This window comes from Sordaria macrospora, chromosome 6 (genome assembly GCF_033870435.1).
Source record: "Sordaria macrospora chromosome 6, complete sequence".
Lineage (NCBI taxonomy): Eukaryota > Fungi > Ascomycota > Sordariomycetes > Sordariales > Sordariaceae > Sordaria > Sordaria macrospora.
Genome location: NC_089376.1, coordinates 3,758,555 through 3,782,512, shown reverse-complemented (window position 1 = coordinate 3,782,512; position 23,958 = coordinate 3,758,555). Strand labels below are relative to the sequence as shown.

General features: G+C 50.8%; 6 protein-coding genes and 1 non-coding gene across 7 annotated transcripts; 4 read left to right on the top strand and 3 right to left on the bottom strand.

The window, feature by feature from the left end:
• Positions 1-52: 52 nt before the first annotated feature.
• Positions 53-1,312, top strand: SMAC4_09012 (uncharacterized protein; the record flags this gene model as incomplete). Its single annotated transcript, XM_003343918.2, has 2 exons — positions 53-163; positions 330-1,312. 2 exons carry the CDS (start codon positions 53-55, stop codon positions 498-500), a joined length of 282 nt encoding a protein of 93 aa, XP_003343966.1. The 3' UTR covers positions 501-1,312.
• An 8,950-nt stretch (positions 1,313-10,262) lies between these two features.
• SMAC4_09011 (uncharacterized protein) lies at positions 10,263-10,997 on the top strand (the record flags this gene model as incomplete). The annotated part of the gene is made up of 1 exon (XM_003343917.1): positions 10,263-10,997. The coding sequence occupies one exon, from the start codon at positions 10,263-10,265 to the stop codon at positions 10,995-10,997; it is 735 nt and encodes a 244-aa protein (XP_003343965.1).
• A 184-nt stretch (positions 10,998-11,181) lies between these two features.
• On the top strand, positions 11,182-11,577 carry SMAC4_07658 (uncharacterized protein; the record flags this gene model as incomplete). The annotated part of the gene is made up of 1 exon (XM_003351411.1): positions 11,182-11,577. The coding sequence occupies one exon, from the start codon at positions 11,182-11,184 to the stop codon at positions 11,575-11,577; it is 396 nt and encodes a 131-aa protein (XP_003351459.1).
• A 1,221-nt stretch (positions 11,578-12,798) lies between these two features.
• Positions 12,799-13,534, top strand: SMAC4_07657 (uncharacterized protein; the record flags this gene model as incomplete). The annotated part of the gene is made up of 2 exons (XM_003351410.2): positions 12,799-13,239; positions 13,356-13,534. Exons 1-2 carry the CDS (start codon positions 13,122-13,124, stop codon positions 13,532-13,534), a joined length of 297 nt encoding a protein of 98 aa, XP_003351458.1. The 5' UTR covers positions 12,799-13,121.
• Positions 13,535-14,216: 682 nt separating this feature from the next.
• On the bottom strand, positions 14,217-16,109 carry SMAC4_07656 (uncharacterized protein; the record flags this gene model as incomplete). The annotated part of the gene is made up of 2 exons (XM_003351409.2): positions 14,217-15,425; positions 15,481-16,109. 2 exons carry the CDS (start codon positions 16,107-16,109, stop codon positions 14,711-14,713), a joined length of 1,344 nt encoding a protein of 447 aa, XP_003351457.2. The 3' UTR covers positions 14,217-14,710.
• A 2,386-nt stretch (positions 16,110-18,495) lies between these two features.
• SMAC4_14026 lies at positions 18,496-18,577 on the bottom strand. The gene has a single exon. It is a non-coding gene; the product is annotated as a tRNA-Ser (tRNA).
• Positions 18,578-18,712: 135 nt separating this feature from the next.
• SMAC4_07655 (uncharacterized protein) lies at positions 18,713-22,799 on the bottom strand (the record flags this gene model as incomplete). Its single annotated transcript, XM_066090672.1, has 6 exons — positions 18,713-19,278; positions 19,340-20,439; positions 20,500-20,622; positions 20,677-21,915; positions 21,976-22,656; positions 22,721-22,799. The coding sequence occupies 6 exons, from the start codon at positions 22,797-22,799 to the stop codon at positions 18,976-18,978; spliced, it is 3,525 nt and encodes a 1,174-aa protein (XP_065947592.1). The 3' UTR covers positions 18,713-18,975.
• Positions 22,800-23,958: the final 1,159 nt, after the last annotated feature.

Sequence of the window (23,958 nt, the reverse complement as noted above, 5' to 3'; positions counted from 1 at the left end):
TTGCGCCGTCCCGTCGTCCACTTTGAATTATTCCTGAGGGAGCAGAAACAAAATGGTCGCTACTACCACCACCACCACCAACGCGCAACCAACGATGGAGATCTCGCAGATGAACAACTTCCCAGCGGCGGCGCCCGCTGCTGCTGTTATTTCTGAGCAACCCGTGAGTTTCTGTTCGCCAATTCCCAATCCAATTCCCACCACGCCACTCAGCAAGACACTCATCCCATCGCACCACGCGCGAACTGCGTTCAGCTCCTCGCGACAGGATGAACATTTGCTAGAAGAAGGCGCATTTGACTTAGCTGTATGCTAATTCCCTGCTCCAGAGATCAAACCCCATGTCTCCCGCCGCTCAACCACCCACCACCATCTTCGACGTCCAAGACCCCAACAACGCCGCCGAAGAGCAAGAAGTCGGCCTCAGAGGCGGCTGGATGACCATCGGCAAGCACTTCAACTGCTGCGGCCTCAACTGTGGGTTTAGCAAGACCTTTTAGAGAGACTGCCTTTCCTCAACTAAGTCTGCTTCCGCTTCTATTTCTGCTTGCTATCGCGACGCAACCGCTTGCTGCAGCGACAACGAAGGCAACGCATGCTGCTGGAGACCCGGTCCAGCCCTCTGTTGCTGTGGCGAGGGATGCGAAAGAGGAGATTGGAGGGGAGACTGGAAGTGGGATGCGAGGATGGTTGCGACGCCTAGAGCTGGCGGTGTGTTTGCTAGTGGAGGGGATATGGGTGGTGGGCTGATCTGATTTTGAGGCGAAGGGTTCAAAAAGCGAGCGACGAGCGCGCGAAGTTGGGTGGATGGATGGGCTGAACGTTATGGTGCGGTACCGCCTACGGCACCTGCCTTCGATGACACTACTCGGGTGCCGATGGCAAATGCGGACGCAAGAAGGAGGAAAGAAAAGACAGAGGGCGAGGTGGAGCGGGACTGGAGCGCACGCGGAGTTTAATGACATGACACGGATGAACTATACACGATGGTGGTGGATTGTGGAGGACAGCTAAGAAGGGAAGACCTTCTATGATGGATGGCTTTCTCGTGCGGTTACGCGATGGGTGGATTTTCCTTCTTTTAACTTTCATGCGCACGGCGCTTTCTGGACGGGCGAAGGACGCAAGTTGATATACCTTAGGATTGACGAATGATGAATTTGAAAGGATGATGAATTTGAAGGATATTTTGAACAAGCCTTTCCCCCAAAGTTGTCGTAGCTGAAATGTGAATCTGTAGCCTTGATTGGTGATAAACATGTCCAGCTTGAATGATTCTAAAGAGTAGTAGAGTAGAAACCCCTAAAACTGTATGTGATCCAGACTGGGAAAATTCTATGCAGCATGTGGCATATATGCAGTTCCAGGACCCGAATATTGGGGTGAGCAGGGGATTCCAGACAGCCAAAATTCTATGCACTAAACTGGCGTATATGCAGTGCCGGGAGTATGCAGTTTCAGGGGGCTTGACTGTACCTTCGGTCGTCGTCTTCGGAACCTGGCAAAACCAGTCCACTTCATTTCACGGCAACTGCATATACGCACCTAAGGTAACTTCGGGTTTTGTTTATTTCTCTCTTTGAAGATATCAAGCAGGTTTAAGTGCTGATACGCTGATGACAGCTGTGCCTGCGAAGTGGAAGTCTCGAAGATAATCGGCCGGACTTGTAACAGTGCAGTCCGATGCGGGGTTAGGGTTGGAAAAGAAACCCGCATGAAGGTTCATGTCCGAGAAAAAAGTGACAATTCGTGGCGAAAAAAAAACACGAAGGTAACTAGGAGAGGTTGCATATCACTATGGGAGTTTTCTTTCTTCCATAACTTGAACTCATCTGGTGTGCATAATTTAGTCAATAGAAAAGAACATTGTACGTGTTTCTCGGGCACGAGGAATGATAAATACTACTAGGGCCCGCCCCCACCCCCGCGCAGGTCAGCACCAGACCTTTGTTCTCCCCCACTGCATTTCCCCCAGAACCCCGACAAACACAATATTTTTTTTGCATTATGATATCGGCAACGACAATACAGTCGCCCACTAGCGACTTTGTCCACATCGTAACGACACATCACGAGACAACCCGCGAACGTTTGAGACAACCGCACGTGCAAATTTCAAGGAAAAATCGCAAAAGAAAGGACGAAGATGACGAACGACAAGGTCGTCGACGACATTGGGGATGGGAAACACCACCTGTGCGCCAGCATGATTTTCTCGCAAGCCTCGACAGTCTACCGACCGAACGGACAGATTGTACACTAGACCATGTTTCTAGCAAATTGTTGCGCACCTCGTCGCACGTTCGCTGACCTTCGCCATGTCCTGCCGACGACACCAACATGTTGCCCAATGACCACTACCAAAAAAACCACCTTGTTGGTGCTATCTCGACACGAACCCATCTCCAGGAAACAACATCTAGGAACGACACGGGTCTTGACATGGCGATAATGTAACGGTGCTAGCTGGTGATAGTTCGGGACACCAGTGTCCGATCGCTCGAAAATCCGAACCTGGGGTTGTCAAGTCCATTCCCTAGGTGGTGTCCTATACGTATATCACTGGTAAGATGTTCCCACAAATATTCCCCCGTTACCAGGCCATGGAAGTTAATTTCCTCGTAGCAGATCAAACAATCAAATCGTCAAGTTCACCACAAACTTCCAAGAACAGTTTTCCTGATCGCTAGACCTTTGTGGTTCTGCCCTGGAAGCAACCTGTTTTTGATCACTTCCCAACCATTCCCGAATATGTACTCCAAAACTCTTCCAGCCAACCCGCTCTCGTCTTCCGAAATATCTTGTCGAGCCTGCGTATCTCCGAGCCGTCGGACATGTCCAACTGGAGGTGCAATGGCGGAAACAATATGCCACCGTCTGACTACATGGGGAAACCTCCCAAATGTGGATGATCATTTTTGCTTGGGCGCTGGAAGAAAAACACGAACGGGTCAAAGTGGGATGGGCCTTGTCCCCCCCAAAGGTGCTGTCGCATCCCTCGATGTTCTCCTTGCATGCTGTCCAGAGTTTTGGGGAATGGGATATGGTTCCCATGCGTCAGGGCTGCAAACTAAAACCATCGCCAATATCGGTCACTCTGTCACTTTTCGACAACACTGACGAACTGGTGTCATTTCAGTTGCAAATTTTCGTCGAGTCGTTGTTCAACTCAGGGCTATTGCACATCGTGGACCTCTCTGGATGCCGGGGAGATCTTGGCTAGACTCAAATCCCCGACCTCGATTGCCTTTCCTTTCCAGGGGACACTCGAAGAGCACAGCATCATCAGTCTGCACTGAGCTCGACATCTCGTTGGACTTTGTGGATTTCCGTTATGTGGCTCTTCGTCGTTCTCGGAGTGCTGCAAGGCTCCTGACACACCTGCAAGGCTCCTGACACACCTGCAAGGCTCCTGGCAAAGGTGCACGGCTTCCGCCAGGAGGACTACAATGTTTTCAACAGAATTTGATTTGGAGAACGAAGCGCTTGAGCTCTGAGGCAGTGCTAGCTGGTTGGTCGGCTGATGCAAGATCTGACTGTGATGCATTTCCATCCCTTGTCAAGCCTCTTCTTGACTGTTGCCGACGAGTGTCTGAAATATTTGAACCAGGTACGACCGTTTGCGTGGAGGCTTCTACAATGGACTGGTTCTAGTACAAAGGTCTTTCACCGTTGTCAGTGTCTTGGAGGACTTAGACAGAGACGTACTGTTCCTTACAAATCGGCTTGGTACCTGCGTCATGCGGCAGACATGTTGAGAGAGGAGAGTCCAATTCTCGATTCACCCTTCGCATGATGAGAATGCGACAAAAGCACCCGCGGTGTTCCAGAGAGCTAGTTGGTGGGGTGGCAGGGTACTCCAAGACTGACAATCCCTGATGGAAGTTTCTCATTGTAGGCCTTGTCAGGATCGGCCACATCGGCGCATCAGTCTCGAGAAGAGAGGCTATCCCGCAATAGTTGGACAGTTCCAAATTGAGCCATTGCACTCCGGCTCTGGGGGAGACTCTTCGATTCTGCGTGCGCATGTAATGGCTCGGACGAAGCGCCATGTTTTACAGGGAAAGCAAGGAGAATGAATACTGTTCATTCGTTACGGGGCTCTATGTATATTCTTACCAACACCGCCCTTCGTCGCGCATTACTGGACGAGAAGCATCTGAAGGAACAATCCCCGAAGCAAGGAGTTCGGATTCTCGACACTGTTGGAGTGCTTGGACACATGCGCCACATCACAAACACTGCTCATTTTGCAAGTCTAGCGCGCAACTGAGGCAAGCAACGGGAGTGCCAACTTACCCGTTATGCATTGCGATTCGGCGTGGTGTCAATCAACAGTGCTGTTAACCGCCCTGATCGCCATTGCGTCGATACCAACACTTCCCGCAGCATCTAGTGAACACTCGGCAGAGAGTTATCTCTTGAGGGAACGACTCACTTTGGAGCGAGCAAATATCTGCTACCACGCCAAGAATGCGATGCCAAATCTGCTCTGAAAGGGGATAGAGAGGAGAGTGGCACTTTCTTATTGTACCAGCGTCCATGACCGTTGTTGTCTGGTTCAACATTTTCCCGTTCACTTCTATCTTAGCCCGGTTGGCATGTTTGGGCACATTTGAGCTCTCCGGGGATTTTCCGGGCTCTGTCGAAGCTCAAGATATCAAAACCCCAAACGGCCACAGCACCAATCCGAGCCTCAACAGGGAGGCAGGAGTCATCAGAACAACACATGGAAAAACAAGAACAAAAGCCAAAACCAAAACAACAGCAATGCAAGAGAAAGGGGCAGACCGAGCCGATCAATACGAGCCACCGAGCCCGTTATTTCGGAGCTTATGTGCATCGCAACAGAAGCTCCAACGACTACACTAAAAGGCATACGCAGCCTGTCCAATCGATGTACGACCATCGGGCATTTTTCATATTGCCCTACACACCAGCATATTTTTCGCTCAAGCCAAGTTTGCTTCAGTTAGGATCATGGCTGCACGACCTGCATAAATCCGAAGCTCGCCAGTAATCCTTTCTTCCCCCCTTTATTTCTCTTTCATTCTCTTTCCGCTTGTTCACCAGGCGGTCCTTCGCTGCCAACAGAATCGCAACAATATCACTTGGCGACACTGTTTTTTTCTGGATAGTTATCATTCCGGATGAGAAGTAGCATCTCGTCACTTCGACTCCAGGGGGTTGTTTGAGATTCTCGAGCGTCCCATCCCGCCGTTGGACTCTTCGCCTTCGTCCTCACCCTTATGTACCTGAAGATAGCCGCCAAGAGAAATTAGAAAGACCATGAGAAAGGGGTGCAGGAGGGATCCGAACGTGACCCGCACTACGACCAACAGCATTAAAGGACAGGCAAGCGTTTGCTGTCACAGCCGACGAGTTCATCGTCGCGGTTATAGTTTGGGCACTTATTCCTCATCTCACCATCTCGGCTGCGAAGCGACTCTGGAAGATTGTTTGAGGCTGCCGAACAATATATCCCGCTCTCTGACTGTTCATCTTCATAGTCATCCTCCAGAGAAAGATGACATCGTCATCGCCGTTGTCGTTGAAAGACCAACAGACAGCGCGTCACTCCCTCGCTCCTTCATCACACCGTCTCGACTCCGGAGGGTTGTTTGAGTTCTGGAACAATTCATGACGCGTACGGAGTAGTTGCCTACGTCCATATTATGGATATTGATGAATTATCATTGCCATTGACATGAGCATGGGATGCTCACTCGCTCGCTCAGGCATCCACACCATTTCTTATCTCACCACTCCGACTCTGAAGAGTTATTGCCTATTCCATTGGACTTTTCACCTTCATCGTCCTTCCTAAGTGGATGATGGCGACTTGCCATTGCATCGGAATGAGCAAACAATGTCTCGTTCGCTCACTCACGTTATTCTTATCTCACCAACCTGGCCACAAAGGGTTGCTGCCAAAGGACTTATCACGCTCTTGGAGTCTTCATCTTTATCCCCATTCATAGGTGGATCATGACGCTCATCATGGCCACCACACCAAGCGTAACGGCCATATCACGGCACCCTCCGTGTTTCATCATCAACATCTAACGATGTTCAAGCAACCCCACGAGAGATGCTCGACGCTTGTTAAGAGTTTGATGAACATTGTCAAGGCCGATATGTGGTCTGGAACGACTTAGACTCCCCTTGTTGATCAGTTCGCGTCAGAGACCCAACTATACAGGAGTAGTACCCTGGCTTGCTCGCTTGACGCAACCCGATAGCCACATGGAATCAAACGAAACCCGAAACAGATTGGGAAAAGGAAAAGAAAGAGAGTCATCATCTTGACGACGAAGGAAACTGTCCTTGACGGACACAGTGCGAGAATTGCATCGTGCCGGATGGATGGATAGTTCAACCTCATCATCCCACTTGCAATCGATTAATGCTCATGGCATATTGGATCATGGCCCTCATGATAGCGATCGCAAAGGGCAACAACGGCCGCTCTACGCTCGCTCATCCTTCAGGGCGTCGTCGTTAAAGGACCAAGCACGATCACGTAACTTGTGAGACGTGGTTAGCGCTTGGCGAAAATTAATACCTGAATACTACCGAGGTCGATGGGTGTTCTGGCATGAATCTGCTACTTCGCCAGATACCCCAGTGGTCCACTCGGACTTGCTCGCCAGAGACTGGTACCACTGGCAAGAATGAACAAGAAGGCGAGGAGAAAGGGCTTCCTCTGATTTACAAGATCCGTAAACCGAGCTATCGTTGGAGAGAATGGGACGACAACTTTGTCGTCTTTGAAGGGATGGCCAGAACTTTCATCTCTATCATCGTACAACTAACGTGCTCTGACATAGGAAATTGCGGTCGGGGACTTGCGGGCTCACCGTTTGTTCTAACAACGCCATCGCTCATCTGCTGGCATCGCATTGTGCGGGCGCGTATCATCCTTTTGATCCGGTCGCTATCGATTTGGAAATCAGGAAACAGGAACCGAACTCGGTAGCCGGTAATGACAGCAAAATAGTTATAGTATCCGCCTTCGGCCCTGGCTTTCGACTATCGATGTTTTCTAATAATGGTCAGCCGTTGTCAACTAAAACAGAATGCGACTTCATCGCCATGGGATTGAGTGTTAACTTCTCAGGTAGAGGCAACATTTCCTTGAACTCGTTTTCTTTTTTTCCCCTCTTGGAGCACAGAGTTCCGTTAGCACGAATTTCGAGGGTTGGAACTTAATGGCATGGATCTTACCAGGTCTTGTCCCTGTCCCTCGAGTTTTTCTCCCCGGGTCCGCGAGGTTATGTTATCGGCTCATGACCTTGTCGTGTCTCATAGTTCTCTTTCTCGTTCTTTTTTTCTTTTCCTGTCTTTTCGTCGGGTCTCTTCTTCTCTTTGCTATCCCCCTTCCCGTTGCTCTATTTCGTTCATAGGGCCTGTTTCTCCCCGAACAATCCGAGCAGCCCAAGCAGTAGGGAAGAGGCAGGCACAACAAGTGTTACCATACCCTACCAACCAAGCAGGCCGAACGTCAACGCTGACCAGGTTGCTGTTGCCCTTGCTGAGGCTGTTGCTGTCGTCTACTATCCTTCCCATCCCCAAATCCGGTGCTGCCGGCGGTACGAGTTGGGCACGCTTTAACCAAACGGATTGCTCACAATTGGTATGGTTGAGCAAGGCTAGACAAGGCTGCGAGTCCTGCGTCGGCTAGCGAATTGCTCGTCCCGGTTCACGTTGACACCCCTGAGTCGGCTGGCCGCCGTTATCGCCGACGATATCCCCCGAAGATGTTGCGGGAGGCACATGGTCGCCTCCCGAGGAAGCTGTGCACGGGGGAAGTGCTCGTTGTCCTAGTCATCGTCCTTATGGTCGTCGTCTTGCTGGTACTCGTCGCCCTGGTGCTCGCCGTCCTGGTGCTCGTCAACCCTTTCAACGCCGTCCCCTTCATTGTCGGCCTAGCTGTCGTCGTCTGCCTTTTACCCATGCTTGGTTATTTGAGTCAGGCACACCTACGTCGATGTGTCCACGTCCTCCTCAACAAGTTGGCTAGTCGCCGTACTCGTCGGCGATGTCGTGCCAGGATGCTGCGCAAGCGCGTTGTCGTCTACATAGGATGCAGGAACACGGGAAAATGCTCGTCGTCGTCATCGTCGCCGCCGCCGATGTCGCTGTCGCCGTCCGTTTGGTCCAAGATCACCAGCATTTCCCTCTACCCCCATCCTTTCTACCACCTTTTCTTTATTTTTTATCTTTCGTTATTCTTATCCCAGGCAGCTGGTTTCTTGCTTTACTTCCATCCCATCCCGCTTGTCTCGTTGGTCTTCGCGATCGTGTTTCGGACCGAGCAAGGTCTCGCTCCTCTGTCACACGACCGTCAGCTTTCGTTCCGATTATTCAAGGCATGAGAGGAAAGGGCATGGAAGGTTGGAGTGGCAGATCAAGAGCTACTGTGTCAGGACGTCCATGGTCCAGTCTCCTCTCCTATGTTCAGGACATGTCTGTGTCGCAGTCTCGCGACTCGCCGGTCTAGACGGAAGAGAAGGGTACTGACCTCCGGTGCTGCAACTTCCAGGTCGAGCTCTGTCTTGTGCTCTACTTATGGCTGGCGAGCGTGTTATGAGGTACAACTCCGTGTACAACCTCTCGTAAGGCTGCTGTACTATGAAGCCCGGGTTGCTGCACCTGCCGGTGCTCTGTCAAAGTTGGCACGGGCTGGCGCTGGGAGTTCGGATACGGCAATTGGCATGTCCGACGCCTTCAAAGAGTTTTGATGGGATGCGCTGGCGGGATGCTATGATTGTTCCTTCCGCCCGGTAGACAAGTCGTCCTGCTGTTTGTGCTCTCGCTTGTATTCTAACATTGGGCTAGGGAACCAATTGTCGCGAGGCTGGCTGTTGTTGCTGTAGTAAGGCATCGGTATGGTTTGGAGCATGATGTTTGTGGTCTGAATAAGGGCATGCCGCGTTTCAATGGAGGCTGTCGTTTCTCCAGTTCGGCACGCTCCAAGATACTGGTCTTGGAGCCGGTACCGGTGCTGGTTCTGATGCTGGTTCTAAGCCTGGTCTGGTATTCTTGGCAATGCCTTGCTGTGCTATCGAAGAGGAAAGAACGGCCATGTGTGCTGCTGTAGCATCCCGGTATTATGTCTCGTCAGTGCGAGACTGCCGAATGAGATGCCGCCAGTAAGGTGCCGCCTGCAAGTCGTGCCTCCTCGATACCTGGGTGCTCCGCCTACCGCATTTCAGGAACAGGAGTTCTTTCCCAGTTATGGGCCGATCCTCGGTGTGGGGATGAAGCTCCAGGGATATAGGGATAGGGGAATTCATGGGAGCGCGTCAGCTGGAGGCGTGTCGCTATCGACGGAGGAGAGCCCCCTGGAGGAAGGAGCATCGTCACCTGTTACCAGGTGTCCAGAGTGCTTGTCTGTCGTGAGCCCTTTGGCCTGGTAAGGGACTGGATATCTACCAACCCACATGGCCATCGGTCTCCATTGTCTCCTCAGTTCTAAGCACAGGTACCTAGGTACCTTCGTCGTCGTCGATATCCGCTTTCCTTCGCCTTCTGTGCTTACCGGCAAGCTCCATACCTCCACAGGCTCAAGCATGAGGTGGTTTTCTCACTGACAGCGTCTCCCATCTTCTCTCGATCTCTGCACATCGAGCAAGGCAGCTTATTATCTTGCTACCGCAGACCCGCCACACTCAGATTCCCACGTCATGCCTCAAAAAACACACGAACCTCTGCATCGAGCGCCGGTCTCTGCTGGCCTCGCCACCAACTCGCAACAACGCGCTTCCCATCAGACATCGGAATCTGAAGACGAGCACGTTCCAAAGATGCAGCCCCAGAATACCTTATTCAACAGAAGTACCGGCAGTAACCAGTTACTGCCACGGTCTACTACCTCGAGCACAAGGCACGCCATGGTCTATACCAGAGGGAGAGCACCGTGCTGTTAGGGCCAGCTCCCGAAGATTGCAGCGGCGTGGAAATTCAGAAATACCAGAAGATGCAAAGCAGTATCAAGCGACCAAAGCTGCACACCAAAATTGATGTAGATGGTGAAAAAAATGCCCGCTGATGGCAAGAGCTTGCATGATCTATTCCATAACGACTGCTTTGCGATCCTATATCTTTCCCTCCCCCTCTTCTCTTCCTCTCATCCTCTTCATTCTCTCATTCTCTTCCCATAACCTAACAGTCTACAAGCATGTCCCATCATCTCTTTGAACTTGCTAATCTTCAGGTTCTTACTTATCATCATCCACCACTCTCATCTTTAGAATACAATGTCCGACAGAGAAGACCTCCCTATTGACGACAACTTGGCCGTCCAACCTACCAACAACGACGCCGTCGAGGAAACCCCAAAGCCCATCCCGAAGCGAGGACGGGGAAGACCCCGTAAAGACGGCACTACTCCAGCGGTAAAGCGTACGGTAGTGAAGAAGACCCATCGCAGGCCCGACGACGAGTTTGAGACTACCACTTACTACAAGCGGAAGGCGGAGGTGGAGGCGTCTGGCGAACGCCGCACCTCAAAGAGGCCGCGGAAATGTCGGCGTAAAATTCTTAATGAGAAGGAGATGTGTGATAAAGGTATGTTCTGTTCGTTTTCTTTCTTCTATTGTAACTGCCCCTTTCCCACTTCCTGCAATCTCCTCTTGCTCGATTGTCATCGTGTTCATTCTATCATCGTGTTCATCCTACTCCATTTGGCCATGATACATCTTCCAGTTATCGATCCTCTGGCCATCCATCGCCTATCATCATCATTTTCCATCATCGTCTTCGGCCGTCTTTTCCATCAATATCTACCATCATCGTCAATCATAGCTGTCCACTACTATCCAGCCATCAAGAACTATCATCTTCATCGTCACCGTTTCCATCGTCTCCATTGTCTCCATCTTCATCTCCCAAACTTGCTAACCCCTTGCAGTCTTCCCATACCTCGAGGAACCTCTCGACACCACCATCGCCCAAGAGCCGACTCCTTCTCCTTCGCTCCCTCCGTCCGATGAGTCCGAGTTCATCGGGGGTTGTACGATTGCCCCCCGAACCGATACCCCGTCCGCCCACCACCAACAGAAGCACAGCAACAACCACAAGGACGTGAACGACGACAACAACAACAACAACAACAACAACAACAACAACAACAACAACAACAACAACAACAACAACAACAACAACAACAACAACAGAATGGACAGAATGGACAGAATGGATTATTGCCGCCATCGCTACGAGGGTATCCCTTCTCCCTCCCTCTCGCCAGAGGTTGAGTCCTCGAGCCCGGCCCGGGCCCGCAGCCCTCCTCGCTCTCCTGCTCCTGCTGTGCCGGCCGCCTCTGTTCAGCCTTCTCCGATCGTCTCTGCGTCTGTCGTCCCTGTCCCTTCTCCCCCTATCCCCTCCGTCCCCGTCGTCCACGACCCGTTTCTTGATGTCATCTATGGCGTGACCCCAACCCTTGTCCCTGCCGTCAACAGAATTGGCAATCGCATGCATCTGGACAACGACCCCCTCGGCATCGGCGCCGAGTTGATGGACGAGTTGGCGGTGAGGATGGGGTATTTCAACGGCGAGGTGTATGTAGGGTAGTCTAGTGCATGCAAGACATGCGGCCTGTACGTTCCACTGCTGCGTGCAGCAAGACATGTTAATGGACGGTCCGTCGTACTCGTGCCAAGACGAACTTTGGTGGTTTAGTGCTGCTCGCTCGGGATCAATCGCGGTTTTTTGTTGACTTTGTTCAGAGTTGCTGCAAGATATCATGGTGTTGAGCAGTCACGGTACTACTCTCTGTATTTGTTTTTGTTTATTTGTTTGCAGGTAGTTGGTTGGTTAAGTACCTTGGAGTAGCGTAGCCATCTAGATATATGCATACAGTTGGTTGGTACCTTACTTTCCCAAGCAGAAGCATTGACTCGACTCCCTTGTGATTTGTGAGAAATGCGTGGTGACTGACTGACTGGACATATCAAAAGTTCAAAACTTACGCTGAGTGCTGCTGCTGCTGCTGGCTTGAGGTTGGATGGATGGAGGGCAAAGGTAAAGGGGAAAAAAAGGGTATTCAAAAATGAAGGGGAAAAAAAAAGAGAAAAACAAAGAAGAGGGCAAGAATGTGGAATAGGGGGATGCTTAGTAACCGTTGTATTTCATTATAGACTGGATGTGGTAGAATTAAATTGAAAGCGGGATATGTATGGGAGAAGGAGGAGGAGAAAATTGGAAATATTAATACTAGGTATTCAGCAACCATCCAAAGCGGAACGTGAGAAGAGACATAGGCATCCAATGATTTTGAGGGGTGCTCCGTCCCTTTAGCATCATCATGTTCATTCATTATCGGGAACGTTTGCGGTGTGGACTGGATTTTTTTGCTTGTTTATTTGTTTTACCTGCGATTTTCAACCTATAATTTACTTGCACTGGACATGGTACTGGACATGGTACTAGAAGGGAAGTGATGTCAACGATGGGGTTGAGTAAAAGGCAGTAGTGTCTAGTTTGATCGGAACGAGCACTGGGTCTCAGCCTTTTTCATGGAGAGAATCAATAAGGAGGATGGATGTCGTTAAGATTTAATTGAACCCCTTACGAGTCGGTCAGATTTTCTCTTGATTCGGTCATGTCAGCATACAAACCGTTTGTGTGAGGTATACTCGGAGTTGAGGTCAGCACATATCAGCTACGGTACTACAGGTACCCATGTCATGCTGGCTGTCCTGTGTAACATGCCTCGTCTTGCCATACAGACCTCTACGATACCATACACCAAGCTTCTTCCTCCGAGAACCCGATCCCGGCGGTGAGATCACCGAAGACATTCCCATATGCAATGGAGGGAAAATCGCGAACATGATTGCATGAAAACCTTACCTTCATGCGAGATCCGAGTATGGCTTACCTCTTACATCGATGCCCCGAAAAAGTTCTTACTTGTCGATAACCCGGACAACCTCCGCGTCGAGAATTGTATAAAAGACGTTTGCAGTCCTGCATCAAGTCAATTCTAACTATCATCACAAACACCCGCATCCTCACATCTTCCACCTCTACATCCTCACAACCACTCACCAGCAAACCATAGTACATCCAGTCGTCAACCTCCACTTCCATAACAACAGCCACCCACCACCAAAATGGTCGCCATCTCCCGCGCACTCCTCCTCGGCATGGCCACCAGTTTCAGCGCCCTCGTCAGCGCCGATAACTGCAAGTCCAGTCTGTTCTACTGCGGAAACAGTCTTTTGCATAAAGGTCAGTAGTCTGTACATACCTGCTTCCATCCAACCTTCTTCCTACCTACCTACCTACCTACCTACCCTACAACGAGACATGAGCCTGCGACTGACATAAAGTTCTGAGGATTGCAGGCAACTACTACGACCAAATCGTCGGCGCCCTCAAAGCCAAAGGCCAACCGACCGATGACGCGCACATCCACAACGCGTTGTTCTATTGCACTGGAGGCGCCAATGGCGAGATTACTTACCAGATGTTTTGCGGTGGTGGATGTGTAGATGGGGGGAGTGGGAAGAGTGATCACTGCTGAGCTATGTGTGCCAAGTCCCTGTGGGTTTTTCGATGGTTTTTGGCTGGTATCTCGGAAGTTGTTTCGCGGGTTGACTGTGTCGATTGGTCTCTCAGGATTGGTAGTGATGAAAGATGGATGAACTGGTTGATTTCGTATAATTAGGTCGCAGTTATCGATTGGTCCGACGGCAGCTCGACGGCCCTTCATGAAGTTTGTTAGCGACAGCGCTCACCCTTCCATGTTTGTCACCCATCACTGCCTTGGTGAACCTGGGAGTGGACGGCTTCGGGAACAGGTCATGTCGTTTGGGAATGAACCGATTGTTTGGGCTGGCTGGAGCACGACTGGAGGTGCAGTGACCAGGGGAGCTCAGATCGGGAATGTTCACGCCGCGTCGTCCATCATCGTTCCGTAAAAGAGGCTCAGAAGATATGCGGTGTGATGCAATGTGATGCAAAGCAATGCAATGCAATGCCTCTGTTATTGACGACATGGTTGAAAGCTACCCTAGAAGGAATGACTTGCTACCTTAGACCAAGCCAAAATACCTATTCAAGAACGAAAAGCGTCAGAGGTAGGCGGGGTGCACCTTCCACCTTCCACATTCCACATTCCACATTCCACATGGAACACACACACAAGAAATAGGAATCAGGAATCAGGAATCAGGACAGCATCGCACTGAAAAGGAAGTCAGGAAAACAGCAACAGAGTATATATCCAAGTAGGTGGCAGATAGGTAGGTAATTGTGTAAATAGACAGAGGTATCATTGTAAAGTATGTGCAAAAGGTTTCTGAAACAAAAAAGCAAAGCTTTCCCCCCAAGATATCCAAGCTCCTGTTAATCACGGCGTAGCAGAGAAGAAAGGAGGGTTTGTGAATCAAAACTCCAAGCGCCAGGTCCAATCGTTGTCGACCTCTTCTTTCTTCTTTCCTCTCCTTTCAAGTTTCTCGTGCTTCAAGGGTTGTGAACCTGCAAGTGCTCAACAACGCCAAATGGTGGTGTTAGTCACCACCGGTACGTTCCTGTTCCCTGCCTCCTTCTCCGTCCCCATTGGGTAAGACATCTGGTCCCACGACGAAGAAGTAGTCTGGTTCAAACTCTGCCCCCCATTCCACGATGATGACGTCCCATTTCCATTCCCCGATATCGATGTCGATGGACTACACAATGTCCCGTTCTGAATAGCCTTCTAAGCCTCCAAAACAGCCACATACTCCACCTCCATCATATTCCCAAATCCATCCTTGGTATTCGCATCCGGCGCACCAGGCCAATCACCACCGACCGCCAAGTTCAAAATGATGAACAGCGGACTTCTGGCGAGCGTCGCCCACACGCCCTCATCCTGAATATCCGCGCCGGTAAGCGTGGCATACACCTTGCCATCCAACAGCCAAGAGATCTTCTCCCCATTGAAGTCACCGCCGGGGTTGGTGCGGTCGATAGAAAGCGACCAGGTATGCCACCCGTAATCGGGCAAGTCGACCTTGTTGGGAATACCAACGGGCTCGTCGCAAGGACCGCCGACGGGAGCGTCGTTCGCGTCCCCGCCGCAGTGAACGGTGCCGTACCCCGTCATGGCCCCGTTGATGGTCTCCATGATGTCTAGCTCGCCGCAGCGCGGCCAGGGCGTGCCGTGGTGGATGGCGTCGCCGAGCATCCAGAAGGCGGGCCAGAGACCCTTCTTTTGGGAGGTGGCGAGGTCGCCGAAGCGGATTGCGGCTTCGACTAGCGTCGTGCGGTTGGGGGACGGGGTGAAGGTCGCTTGGGACTCGAGACGGCCGGAGGTCCATTTGCCGGTGGCAGGATCCTTGCGGGGGACGAATTGGACGGTGGAACCGCCGGAGAGTTGAATGTTCGTGTTGGAGGTGGTGTAGGCTTGGAGTTCGTTGTTGGTGTTCGTGCTGGTTAATTTGTTAGTAAGGTTAATGGGGAATAGGGGGTGGATAGAGAGCTTACTTGACGGCGTAGTTCCACTTGGAGTAGCTCGGGTGAGCACCGGCTTCACCGGTGAACTCGTCGGCCCAGATGACTTTGTAGCCTGGGTAGGGTGGGACAGCACCGGCTGAGGCGAGGGAGAAGAAGGTGAAAAGGGAGGCGGTAGCGGTGGCAGCGGAGAAATGCATTTTGAATAATGTTGTTTGGTTATCGTTCTTCAAGATATGGTTCGTTATGGAATCCGAAAGTTGATGATGACAAGAACGTATGTATGATCGAGTGATTCGATGTCGTGAAGTAGTAAAATTGTAGAAAAAAATCCGATTCGATAGACTTGCTATGAAGGAGTGTCGAAGGTTGTCGTGATGTTGTTGTATGTATGAATCTACAACAGCCGGTGAGGTAGAGAGAAAGTAATGGTTCACTAGGAATCCTGTCGTTGAAGAGAATGTATAATAGCAAGTTTTGCCGAAAAGGAAACAAATGTACCAGACCGGGCTAGGTAGAGAGAGAGTGAAGAGATCCCAAATGGGGAAGAGAACGGAAACAGAAACAACGAAATAGCTGGACGATGATGTGAGAGAGGTAAGAAAACAAGGCACAGCACGGTTCAGACGGGAAGGGCATGAATAGATATATAGATTCTGCATCAGGGTGGTCAACTTGAACCCCCTGGGGATACTACCTAGTGCCTGAATGGGTGAATGACCCCTGCCCCATAGAAAACGGATGGATGGCAAGTCCATGGACCATAGACCAGAATAGGAACCCATTGGTGAAGTACAATAGGATAGGTATCGCAGCATCGGTACCTGATCTGACCGGATGGGATGGCAGCAGTGGATAGTGGATACCTGTGAAAAGACGGGATGGCGGAGGGATAGCGGAGCATGGGTGGATGGATGGATGTGGGCAACAATAGGAACGAGTGAACGACGACGACGACGAAGTTCGAAGCGAGGGTCGGTCCTAGCCGAGAGCGAGGCTCAGCCACTGATTGGGAGAGTAACAGGGATGAAACACCAAGGAAAAAAAGGTGATATTGGCAGGTCACCAACAGGGCGCCGATGTCCAGTCGATGGCTTGGAGTTTGAGAAGTCCAGAATCTTTTTGGGACTCGCGTGGATGTGCCGGCAGCCACGGCAAGCCAGGGGTATCATTCACATCAGTGGAGGGAGGTGACGAGTTCGCGGTCGATTCATCCAGACTTGGGGACTTTTTGCTAATGAGTGGAGAATGAGTCCTGCTATTGACAGACGGGCCCTTGTTGATATCGCTCGGGGCAGCAGCATCGCGTGCGTTGGGCGACGAGAAAGTTTCCAAGATTGTAGATCCGCTCCCGCGGCAAACAGCGAAAGCTGGTGTGGTTCCTTTTGTTCGCTGGCACGCTCGGTAGTCGGCCAAGTCTTTCTCGGCAGTCACCGATTTGCTGGTGTTGTTTGGACTAAAACAAGCGCGGGAGCCATGGCACTTGGGGCACAAGCCCGGGGCATTGTTAGTGTTGCTATGTATGGCTGCGGCGGCAACAGAAGCGCCACTTCACCGTGGTCAATTGACAGCGTGATCGTGGTCTTGACGCCAGCTAAGGTAGGTAGCTTAAAGTTACCCGCGGTGACCGAGGTGAGCGCTTCATGATGTTTCTTCACCATGGATTTTCAACACCAAGAGCCGAGGGCGCGATCATGTGATGGATCATGTTGACATTTTCCACTTTGCAGGTGTTTGTCAAAAGACGGAGGCAAAAGGAGAAAAATCCAAAAATCCCAAATGGAGCGATAGGCCCAAGGGGTCACAGCCCCACTCACCCTTCTAGCAACACACGAACCAATGCAGTGCATCACTTGAAAGCTTCCCAGCCAATCAAGTCCCGCCGAGCCCACTGTCAAGAAATCGGTACCTGCGCAAGTGCAAGCCTCCCACACCACACGGGCCACACCTTTCGGCCATCCTGAAACTCTGAAACAAGCCGAGAAGCGGGACAACACTCGAGCTCTCAGGCTTTCGAAACGCTGGCTTCTGTTTGGGAAACCAGGAAACCGCTATCAAATTGCCAGTTTAGCGGTTTATGCGTCCTTTCCGTTGCTGTCATTCTCGATTGATTGATTGATTATTTTTTTCTCCAGACGGGAACGACGGGAAGTAGTGTATATGATCAAGCAAGGCACGAATGTATCATTGTGTCCATGATAAGAACGAACCGAACCGAAACCCAAGTGGAAGCTGTAATAAGGTGCCTGATCAGCAAAGTCAGTAACGGCAGTTGGCCTTGTGCAACGGAGATGTGAAGTGATTGGAATGCCAGGGCAGCTTGTCGCCTTGCACCACAGAGCAGCACAGAGGCATCGCACCGCATCACAGGCTTTTGTGTGAATGAGCCTCTTGATGTGGAAACGACGGACGACGCGAACTCAACTGGACTTTTGACTTCCTGAGCTCCCCTAGACTACCTTAGTCACCTCCAGCAAGCCCCAAACATTGCGGTTCATTCGCGATAATATGACCTGTTCATGAAGCCGTCCCACTCACGTACCATATTCCATGGCTGGTGATGGTGAGAAAACTTGAAAGGTGGACGTTGTCGCTGTCAAAAGGGTCTTCAATATTGAAAGCTCATATCAAACGAACCAATCGATAATCGCGGATGTCTTTTCTGTATCAAAAAAAAAAAAAAAAAAAAAAAAAAAAACAAAAAAAAAAAAGCAATGTCACTACCGATTACAGTAGCAAAATTGATTGTTTGCGATTGTAGTTTCACCAAAGTCCTCATCTCGTCTTGTACCGACTTTGACAAGTTATTTTCAGGATGTGAACATTCTGGATATCGATACCATATGGCGATGATAATAAGGGAGGAAAAGGCATCAAAGCAGCGAGTACACCAGTGAACGAAAGCAAAATCTCGACAAAGCAAAAAGAGAAAAAAAGGGAAGGCATTGAAGAAGGAAAAGGGATGAAAAAAGAAAAAAGAGAAAGAGAAGATGACAGAGGCATAAAAAAAAATGCATGAAAAAAATTGTGATTGGATGGTCATTCGTGCGACGTGGGCCTGATTCGAACAGACGCTCCCGAAGGAACAAGATTTCTAGTCTTGCGCATTAGACCACTCTGCCACCACGCCGAGTGATTTCACTTGTTGTTGAAGATTGGCATGGTTTTAGCAATTATTAGTGTCCTTTCCGGTGGGCCCCGCAGGAGGATCTCGTCAACGGTCTTATCTTTCAATCCACGATGCATAGCCGTGATAGCTCAAAATCAATACGTCTTCTTTTGTCTATGGTAGTTTATTGTAAGTCTTAATCTGTATGCAAAACTCCATGTTCCAAATTCCTGTTTGGTTCGCCTGCCGTTGCGAAACCTTCCCCCGAAACCGGTGCATCCACGTCGCTAAGACGACTGACCATTGCCCATTACCCCCGAGACCCGACCCAACCTCGAAATCACCACAAACGCCATCATCTACTCTTCATCTACATTCCAGAGTCCAGACACCATTCCCACCGCACACACCCCTTAGGCTTACTCAGCACTAAACCACCCACCAAGCTCAAACCTCTTCTCATCATACACACACGTCCTCCTCGCATCCGGATCCAGCGCACCAACCAGACATCTAACCAGCCTCTTCATATCCACTGGCTTGGGCATCCACCCATCAAACCCAGCTTCTTTGCATCGCTGCTCTTGACCGCGACGAAGCATGCCCGAGACTGCGAATATGGGTGTCCTCCCGCAGGTCTGAACGACGCGCGAGGGCGTGGGATGGTTGTACTCATGATCGCGGATCATGCGGATGGAGGCAAAACCGTCTACAATTGGCATCTGTGTGCACATGGTGAGTTAGCCAAAGGCTATGTGGCAATTGGGGCACAAAAGGACTCACGTTAATATCCATCAGGACGAAATCCACAGTGGAATGATTCGGTGCGAACAGGTTAAAACATTCTTGACCGTCGCGGCTGACCAGGACCCGATGGCCCAGCTTCGTGAGACGTCTTTCCAGAATCTGCACGTTGATGATATTGTCGTCGGCCACGATGACACTGTAATGATGCGGACTTGGAGTTTGGTACTCCTTCAGCGATGTATCAGCGCCGGTGCTTGATGAGCTCGGTCGTATAATGGGGGGCGATGGCCTCGAGTCTGCAAAGGTAGATGTTCCTGAATCTCCAAAGGTACCAAAGGTACAGTCGGATGGAATGTTCGTGCACTCTCGGTCAAACACCAAGGGTCCAGGCATCGTCAGCACTGGCAACGGGGATGCATCCCGACGTGAAGCTATCGATGAACACCGGGATGAGACCACGAATGGGATCTCCAGGGTGAAGGTCGAGCCTCGTCCTTTACTTGACTTGACTCTCAGCTGTCCATTCCGCTGCTTCACAAATCGAGCCACGAAAACCAAGCCAACGCCAACGCGAAGCACATTCCCCCTGAAAGCATGTGCTTTTGAGGTTGACTCGTCAAAGTCTTCATCGGGGATTTGCTCAAACTCCTGAAACATGTCGTCCAGCTCCCGCTCCGAGAAGCCGGGGCCAGAATCCGTGATGGAAATGTGTATAATGGTATTTTTCGGATTCATGACCGTCTCGCGCCACTGGATCACAACTTGGCCGTTGGCTGTATGCTGTATGGCATTGGCGACAAGGATGGATATGCTGCGCTGCAAGCTTGTCGGATCACCACGGACGTACTGCGTTGGCCCTGTAGATGGGATCATGATGACTTCCACACCCTTCTCCTGACCGAGCCTCCTTAGAGGATATAGCGCCTCTTCCAAGCAATGTGGAAGATGAAATGGTTCATCCAGCAATGGGACGGATCCTGTTATGCTACCGGTCAGGCTCAGGAGATCATCAATGACATAGATCAGAGACTTTGACGCAGTGTATGAAGTTGTCAGGACCTGCTTTGTGCTATCATCCAGTTGCTTTTCCAAGGCCATCTCAAGACAATTGATGACGGCGTTCAAAGGGTTTCGTACTAAGAAAAAACCACCTGGTCAGCTGGTCGGTCTGGACCGAACGGATACCTGGTTCCTACCTTGATGTGATGCATCGTGCAAAAGTAGTCGCTTAAGTCGAGTATCATTGATGGCGGTCTCTTTCTCCCTCCAAACCTGTATGAAGCTGCCGTAGAGCAGCTGAGCCATTGCTGCCAAGTTGGCTGTAGGTGAGGTTAGCGACTATAACTAGAATTCTGCCGCAGAGTGTAACGTACTGTGTTCTATTGACCAGGCCTTGCTCGTGCCGTCCACCACCTCAGTCCATTTCTTGAAGCTGTTTCGAGGCTCCAATCTGCCTATCTTGCCCGCAAACGAAGGCTTTCCTGCCCAATGTACCTCTCGGACCTGGTTTTTGCGGTAAAACACCACACAGTCATCTGTTGTGCTTGACAAGGGTATGTAGAGGACGCCTGCAATTGCTTTGAACCCAGAGGGGAAGTGGAGATCTTTAAAGTCATCTCTGATATTGTGTGAAAACAGCATGGTGCGGGATCCCCTAAAGAAGAGGTATTTCAGGAGTGTTATGGCTTCGGTATAGGAAGACAGGCGTCCAATGGTCCTGGCCTCTCCCTCAATGACCAAAAAGCCACAGTCGCAATCGAAGAGGCTCAGTAGTTCGTGTGAAGAAGACGTAATACACTCGTCAGGACTTCCCCTCCCTCTTAGTGTTTCGATAATCCGGTGTGCCTGTAGCCTTTCCGAGTTGAGCAGCTTCTGAAGGCAGGTAGATGCCGCCAATCCAACGAAGAATGATAACTCTCGGATCGAAAAAGGCACACGGGTTGCAGCTGGTCCGTAGGAGTGACAGACAATAAGCCCCCAAAGCTTACCGTCGGACTCGAGAGACATGGACATGGATGACCGTACCCCCATATTGGACAGATACTTCAGGTGCACAGGTGACATTGCGCGCAGGTAAGCATGAGTTAGATCGAGTGGAACCTCCATGTCACTGACATCTCTGCCAATGAGCCTCGATGTCCTCTGGCTTCTGTCAAACAATACGCGAACCTTGTTGGTCATGTAAAGCTTCCGAGCCTGAGGCGGAATGTCACTCGCGGGAAAATGCAATCCCCTGTAGACGTCATTGCTTGCTTTTGGATCCATGAGCTCAGCGACAACGGTGCCGTTGTAATCCCGGTCGAATTGATAGACCATGACACGGTGGAAGCGGGTGACCTCCTTGACTATCGAAACAATGGTTTCAAGCAGATCAGGCACGTTTGCTGCCTCGGAAAATTGCGTTTGTATCTTTGTAGCCATGCCGATAACCTCAACTGAGGAAGTGCTCGGGTCAAAGCCCTTGTTGAAGAGCTCTGGATTCGGGAATACTGGTTGGACCTTAGATTGCATACTGCAGGCGGTGGCAAAATCCAAGTGGTCGCTGCCGAGAGTGTCGATAGGGTTCCCTGAATCAGACATTGCTGGCGTTGCGAGCGGATGCATCGAGTAATCTGAATTTTGATTAGAGGAACCCGTCTCATGCGCCGATTTACTGCCTCTTTGTTACGCACCTTGCAACTCAAACTCGCAGATAAACAAATCAGTATCCCCCCCTAGATAGTGTGCGGCGCACCAGCAAGGAATCAGCCGGCCATCTGGATCGGAAAAGGAGAAAGCAAAGACCACGGGTTCTTGCTCTTTCTTGGTGCTTTCGTATCCTTGACGGATGTGGCGTAGCTGGACATCGAACAGATGACGCTGAAAAATGGGCATGACCTGGTAGAAGTTGTCGAGAGTCAGAAGCTCGGAGGGCTGGTAATGACAGACAAAACTGCTGTTTTCGCTGCAAACCCTGGGGATGTATCTGGAAGGCCCAGCAATTCGCTCATGGACAAGTTTCAGTGCAACGAGCATGCCATAAGACTGAATAGCGCCAGGTATGTGGATCGGTTCCTCATCGCACGTAGTAAAGGCGCGGCGAGTTTTCTGGATAACACCATGGGATCCGTCGGCCAAGACAGCATACTCGAAGGTTTCAGAGAGTAGCGAGTCATCTCCGCCATTGCCTTTCTTGAATGGTGGTGGTGTAGAGTTATGGGAAGATGCAGCTGCCGGATTGCCTTGATAATTTGCTTGCTGGTCTGTTGTTGAAAGTGTGGGTTCGTACGGAGGCTCATCGGGCGATGGCGGAGATAGATGTTGATCGGAAAGCTGCTGGGTAACAGGAACGACGGAGAGAATACTATCCGTGTCTGTAGGGCATGTTAGCGTTAGACCTTCTCGAAGGGATTGATGTGATGTTGGAGCCTTACGTACCGGATACGTTCCGTAGGAAAGGGGAACTCTCAAGGATGGATAACCGTATGGGGAATACTCGTTCTATGGGTTGTGACATTGGGTCTATCGCATGGGACTTTTTGCACTAGACGGGTCGATTGTGTAAACGACAAAAGAGGAGAAAGGAGAATAACAAAGGAAGGTCAAGGGACTAAGTGTCCAATGTAGTCGGATATGCTGTGCCCAGACAAGTGACTCAAACGACTATTCGCAGTTCCAGGTAGATTGGACCAAGCCAGTGTCCTGTGAGGAACATCAAGGATCAAGCTGGGTGGCAGAAGGGCGGAGGAAGGAAGAACACATGTTCAATCGCGAGACATTCAGGACATGGGGCCCCACGATCGAGGTGAAATACACAGAAGAGAGACAAGACACCGAAAACCCTTCCAAACAGCACATAATAGTCCGAGGTGGAAGGGACAGAATCGCCGGTAATGCGTTATGTTGGAGCCTTGACGGGGCAAGAGGGTAGAGATACATCTAGGGCTGGTTTTTCGAGGCTAGCACAACCGGTAACAAAGTCTGTCTGAGAAGAAGAAGTGATGGAATGGGTCGACAAGACCCAAGAATTACTGTGCAATCGTTGACATAGCATAGGATACATTGTTTGTCTCTTCTGCTGTGGCCGGCTGCTAGTGATGGTCGGGGCTGGTGGTTGCCGGGCGTCCGAGATTCTCGACTGCCGCGATGAGGTTGGGTTATCGTGGGACATGGTGTGTTCACTCGCGGTGTATGAAGGCCCAACGAGCGGACTGGGAGACTTTCTGTCCTTACACAGACTGGACTCCAAGGGTCGTGGATGTAGGGTCTGGACTCAATCGCTGCAGCGTTTAAAGGGGTCTGTGACACCCAGCCATCCTCCACATCGAGCAGCACGACATGATGATGAGAAAGGGACAATAAGCGGAAAAGACCGGCCGAGTGGTACATATGTACGACTGCACGCTTTAGACAGCGGCTGGGTAAAGGAGCGCAGAGGAGGCAGATGGTCAATGGTGTCCGCGCGAATTGGCGGTGGCGAGTTGTCCGCAATCGACTTGTTTTGGTATATTGCAAATGGGATGGAAGTTAAGAATGTCTAGGTTGATTACGTAGGGTTTCAATAACCAGAATGCCATGTTGCTGACCCTTTTTCAGCGGTGTTGACTGCCGTGTTGATTCGTGCGCACAGGGGCAGGTTGGCCGGGGCTGAAGTTCGGATCAGAACTTGCGCGCGC